The following is a 6,000-nucleotide window of genomic DNA, read 5'->3' as shown; positions in this document are numbered from 1 at the left end:
GAAGAGCTCTAGCAGCAGAAGACACACACCGGTGTCACTCCTGTCAGCTGAGAACAGAAACGGAGGCTACAATTCACACGGGCTCACCACATTTTGTACAATAGAAGACTGGAAAAACATTTCCTGGTCTGATGAGTCTCAATTTCTGCTGCGACATACAGATGGTAGGGTCAGAATTTGGCGCAAACAACATTAAAGCATGGATCCATCCTGCCTTGTATCAGCGGTTCAGGCTGCTGCTGGTGTAATGATGTGTTATATATTTTCTTGTCAAACTTTGGGCCTTTAGTATAAAACCAACGCATTCTCAAATCATATCAAACTGCTTTCTTGAACATGACAATGAGTTCGATGCTCAAATAGCCTGCGTGATGCTATCATATGGACCAGATGTTTCCAGCACCTCACCTTGTTTAATCTATGCCATGAAGAATTAAGGCAAGTGGGGGTCCAGCCCAGTCAGCAAGGTGTACATAATAAAGTGCCCGGTGAGTGTATATATATGTATATAGAGAGTATAGTATAGTATGATCACATACAGTAGTTCAGATCAGGTGGGTTGTGTTGTTTTTCTCATCTGAACAGTTTACATCCATATATATGGTTAATGACACAAATGGTAATTTGTAAAAAGACTGGATAAAGATGTATATTATTTCTAGGCTAGTTAGATCCAGTCGTGTTACCAGATCCTGTCAGATGTTATTTGTTTTGTTTGGATTGTTCTGTCTGATATCCAAAACCAGTTAGAATTTAGTTTGGTCTGATATAAAAAAAAAAAAAAAACACAGTTAGAATTTAGTTCTGTCAGATATCCAAAACCTGTTAGATTGAGTTCTGTCTGATAACCAAAATCATAGAATTTAGTTTTTTTCTATTATCAAAAACCAGTAAAAAAAAAAGTTATTCTGTTTGATATCCAAAACCTGAATTGAGTTCTGTCTGATATCCAAAACCAATAAACATTGAGTTCTTTCTGATATCCCCCAAAAAAATCAGTCCCGTCTGATATATAAATATATAAATTGATATCAAATTTCCAAAACCAAATAGAATTGTTCCGTCTGATATCCAAAACCTGTTTAGTTTGATTTCCAAAACCAGTTAGAATTGAGTTCTGTCTTGTATCCAAAACCAGTTAACAATATATTTTGTCTGATATCCAAAACAGTCATAAACTGAAAAAAAAAAAGAAAAAAAGGACAGAGTAAAGCAGGAGACGACAGGTTTAATGCAAGCAGCAGCGTTACAGTAAAGACCATCATAAATACACAATGCACAATAACAAACAGAAAAATAAGTTAAACAGGTCTGTATAATTCCAAGATGTGTCCGTGATGTAACCAGTCCCACGAAGGGGAAAGTGTTGTCCCATCTGGGACTGTTTGTCCTTGACTTTGTCAACAGAAAAAAACACTATTTACAAAATGTAACAGTAAACCAAATATCACAAGATGAAAGTAACATAATGTGAATACTTAAGGTTTTCAATGCACCATAAGATAATAAAAATGAGAAAAGCAATATGCTGTCAACAGCACTGTTTTAATAAGTCTCCATGCAACGAAAGCAATTTTCCCACCTGGCACATTTTTTCATGCAGTTTATAACTGATATCAGTGGTTTATGCACATTTTTTTTCCTTCTTGAGATCAAAGTGGTTTAGTGAGAGGTATCGCATGTGGAAATGACTAGTCCTTGACCTAGACGAGATCTGACGGGAGGAGCTTGGATAAAAAGTTCCTGCTAGGTCACAGTGTCAGGTACCCTGGAAATCCAGAGTTCTTGCGAGAGCACAATTTGAATTTGCTCAGCGAGTTACTCAGGCATTGAGTAATGATGCTCATTAACTATGCCCTTGTATCCGAGCTGCACCAATCACATCGGGTTATCTGATATAGGCGGGCCAGAGGCGAGCTAAACATGACATGACAGCGCTAGTGGGCGCGCAATCACGACAGTAGGCACGTTTCCATTACAGATTTGCGCAAAACTCTTGCATTTTTTTTTTTTTTCTTCTTCTAAATGTCGACAAAGAACTATTATGAAATGACGGCGTTTCCACTAACCGATGTTATGCGACCAAAACTTCACTTTTTCCTCTCGCGATAAGTCATTCCAAAAATCATGGCAACGGACATTGGTAGGTTTATGTACTATATCCCAGCCACTGCACTGGCCATTATTATTAATCAAAGGAGACGTATGTGTGTTTTCCAAGCATTAATGGCAAGGAATGACCCTTATACTTGTGAGCGGCACATATGAGGTGTTTCTGGGTGTTTCTCACTCATTTCTGCTTCGAGGTCTCGATTGTGGCATTTCTTTTGAGGTTTAGAATTCTTCTGTCTTTTATGAATTTAATAAAGAACTCAGTCTCGTATTCTGTCCAAACACACCGCGTCATCTACGTCAGGTGACCTGTAAATGTTTCCATTGCAGTTTTGCTAAATATTTATTTTTCGAATTGCCTGAAAAACCCCCTCATGCGAGCGTAAAAACTTTTTTGCGATAAATGGGAGTTCTTACAAAATTGACGCGTTTCCATTGGGCGTATTTTCAATTGCCAATTTCAATTTGCGCAATTTGAAGGGTAATGGAAACGCGGCTAGTGATTGGTCGAAGTGTTATCCAATTGCGTGCAGTGAGATTTTCAAATGCATGCTCGAGCTGGCTGATTTTCATTACTCAATGCCAGATCCTTAATCTTCCGGATTTGGGTCTGGATAACCAGACAGTGAGCAGACCCAATCTCTTGAACCTGCCAATGAAACTTCAGTAAATCCAGTGCAACTACAATTAACTGAGGCTGTCTACACCGGACAGTTTGCAGACCAGTTATCGGATTCCATTGCATCCGGCTTTACGTCCCAACCAGCCTTATGCCGTTTCAAACTATCCTGTTACTTCCCAAGCCTGTGTATATCTGTCAATCAGAATGCACACAAAGATGACGTTTGATATGAGGGCACATGTTTTGGCGGGCTGGCTGGAGAGAGTGGGATTGTGAAACTCCAGTCACGTAAGACTTGTTGTTTACGCTGTGATGTTGGTGTCCTCCGGTAAACCTACAGTTCTGTATGCGTCTACGGTTGTAACAAACGGTACGTAGCTCTGGGACACATGGACGTAGCCGTTTAAATCTACTGGATTCCTTTCACAGCTGAAGAGTGAATCAAACAAGAGATCGGCCGATGAGGGCTCCAAGTCTTCTGTAAATCCAGCAGGAATGACTTGGTCTGGTTTGGTGTAGCTCTGGTTTAGGAAATGTGTCGTGAAAGCTTGAGTTGGTGCCGGTTTGGGGTCCAGGAATGTTGCAGTGCCGTTGGTCTTGGTTTCGGCCTCATTGTCTTCATGTCGAACAGTGTGGTAGGATAATACCTGAATTGGGTCATAGTCTTTCTCAGCATAGCTTGTAGCTTGACCGATAGAGATGATGGAGCTCATGGTGGATGTTAGCTTATGCTGTTGAACATAGAAGAGAAAACTTCATGAAACTGTAGTATTGAATATATATATAATTTGAAAGGAGTCTCTTATGCTCACCAAGGCTGCGTTTATTTGATCAAAAATACAATAAAAACAGTAATATTGTGGAAATATAATTACAAATTAAAGAACTGTTTTCTATTTGAATATATTTTAAAATGTAATTTATTCCTGTTAATCAAAGCTGAATTTTCAGCATCATTACTCCAGTCTTCAGTGTCACATGATCCTTCAGAAATATTTCTAACATGCTTTTTTACCTTTAATTAACTTTCTTAATTATTTCAAACTCCAAACTTATAATATATTAATAATAATATTCTATAAAAATATATAAAAAAAAAATTTCATGTTATGGATGATTTTCTTTGACACTGCTGTCTACTACTTGGTATTAGTGGAAACTGAGTACTGTATACAAAAACTATTTTTGTCCTCAGAATTTTTTGGTATATGTTTTCCAGTAAAAATATCTAAATATACTTAAATCAAGATACATTTACTTGAGAAGCAAAATGAGGAAACTACATGTTTTTAGGCCACATCTTTGGACATTAATGTGGAAGGAATTTTCTTCCAAGACTGTAGCAAGAGATACAATTAATTCGCCAAAAATTATAGTTTAAAGATTATATTGATACCAAGTGGTGTATATATTTCCTATATAACTACAACTAGGGTAATGTTTACCTGACATGGTTTAGTGTAAGACCAGACGGACAGGCTGCTTTTTGAGGGGTCTGGTACGGTCGGACACAGACACTGTTTAATCCTAAAAAACAAACATAAATACAGAGACAATAAGTACTGCATGCTAGTATGTTATCATATTAAATAAACACTGACATTTTTATTTAAATAAAAGAACATACTGCATTGCAAAGTGTTTTTAATATGCTATCTCCATTTATTTGAGGTTGTTCATATTGAGATGTATAAACATTGGACCATGTTTATTAATGCTCTCCTTGAATGAATATAGATTTAATAACTGAATCATGATTTATTTATAAGTTCTCTTACCTCACTCTCAAGCATAATGGGATTATTAGTATCAGAAAACTCAGCAGTAGTGAGCACAGCAGTATGGGGATCACTTGTACATCCTCAAGTCCTTTGGACACACACAAACAGGTTTAAAGATAACATTGTGTTTATGCAGGCATGCATGAATGAATACAAAATTCAAGCCAAATGGTGTCATACCCACAGCCACCATGTGCCACGGCCCAGCGGCGCCCCCTACTGCAGTGTGAGCCATTACACAGATGTTATAGGTTCCTGCTGTTAGTCCATTCAGGGATATCTGTTCAGCACGAGTGTAAACCTTCTCACCTTCAGATACAGACACAAACTCTTAAATGAAAGTTCTGCTCTGAAATAGTTCTGATATAGCTTTTTAATATTTTGCAAAGTGTGCGTCTTACTTTTGCCATTTATACTGTACAGAACAGTGTAATTCTGGATGAAGCCATGAAGTTTCTCTATAGGAACCGGTTCCCATTTCAGAATAATGACGCTGCTGCTCGTCTTCTTCACTGTCATCGTTGGGCCGACAGAGGGCGCTGATACACAGGAACACATCAGTAAAGCCGGCACACCGGCAGCAATGATTTTGATGTGCCCTTGTTTACACTTACAGGCTTACTTTAACTACACGAACACACAGACGCTGTTCATTGTGTTCATCTTCATATTTAAATATCGGTATTGCCATGAGCTGCATTGATGAGTACAGTAGTCGAACGTAATGCAAATTCATGAGTAGCTGCACTGTTTTATTATTATGTTGCCGTAACTGTCAATGGAGATACATAAAAACTCTCAGATTTCATTAGAAAAAAAAAAAGATCTTAATTTGTGTTCCGAAGGTGAATGAAAGTTTTACGGGTTTGGAACAACATGAGGGTGAGATATAAATGACAGAATTTACATTTTTGTGTGAACTATCCCTTTAAGGGTGAATGGGGCATGTTGTCACAGTATATGGGGTAACATATATGAAATATGACATTCTATATAAAATACTACATATATACTTGCATATATAATATACTTGCATATACACTCACCTAAAGGATTATTAGGCACACCATACTAATACTGTGTTTGACCTCCTTTCGCCTTCAGAACTGCCTTAATTCTACGTGGCATTGATTCAACAAGGTGCTGAAAGCATTCTTTAGAAATGTTGGCCCATATTGATAGGATAGCATCTTGCAGTTGATGGAGATTTGTGGGATGCACATCCAGGGCACGAAGCTCCCGTTCCACCACATCCCAAAGATGCTCTATTGGGTTGAGATCTGGTGACTGTGGGGGCCATTTTAGTACAGTGAACTCATTGTCATGTTCAAGAAACCAATTTGAAATGATTCGAGCTTTGTGACATGGTGCATTATCCTGCTGGAAGTAGCCATCAGAGGATGGGTACATGGTTGTCATAAAGGGATGGACATGGTCAGAAACAATGCTCAGGTAGGCCGTGGCATTTAAACGAGGCCCAATTGG

The 6,000-nt window shown here is 38.2% G+C and overlaps 1 protein-coding gene across 2 annotated transcripts in view; it reads right to left on the bottom strand.

Annotated features, from left to right (window-relative positions):
- Positions 1 to 1,209: 1,209 nt before the first annotated feature.
- Positions 1,210 to 6,000, bottom strand: part of LOC307161889 (interleukin-6 receptor subunit beta) — a 29,387-nt gene continuing 24,596 nt past the window's right edge. For both annotated transcript variants that reach the window (XM_079876833.1, XM_079876834.1), the window contains 5 exons: positions 4,917 to 5,054; positions 4,696 to 4,824; positions 4,513 to 4,603; positions 4,180 to 4,261; positions 1,210 to 3,465 (listed from right to left, as the gene is read on the bottom strand). In XM_079876833.1, coding sequence (XP_079732959.1) covers positions 3,037 to 3,465; positions 4,180 to 4,261; positions 4,513 to 4,603; positions 4,696 to 4,824; positions 4,917 to 5,054 — 869 coding nt within the window. In that variant the 3' untranslated portion in view covers positions 1,210 to 3,036. The remainder of the gene's footprint in view (positions 3,466 to 4,179; positions 4,262 to 4,512; positions 4,604 to 4,695; positions 4,825 to 4,916; positions 5,055 to 6,000) is intronic.

Source organism: Squalius cephalus, assembly GCF_949319135.1.
Source record: "Squalius cephalus genome assembly, chromosome: 7".
Taxonomy (NCBI): domain Eukaryota; kingdom Metazoa; phylum Chordata; class Actinopteri; order Cypriniformes; family Leuciscidae; genus Squalius; species Squalius cephalus.
The sequence above is the reverse complement of the archived record's forward strand: the minus strand, read 5'-3'. Positions and strand labels throughout refer to the sequence as shown.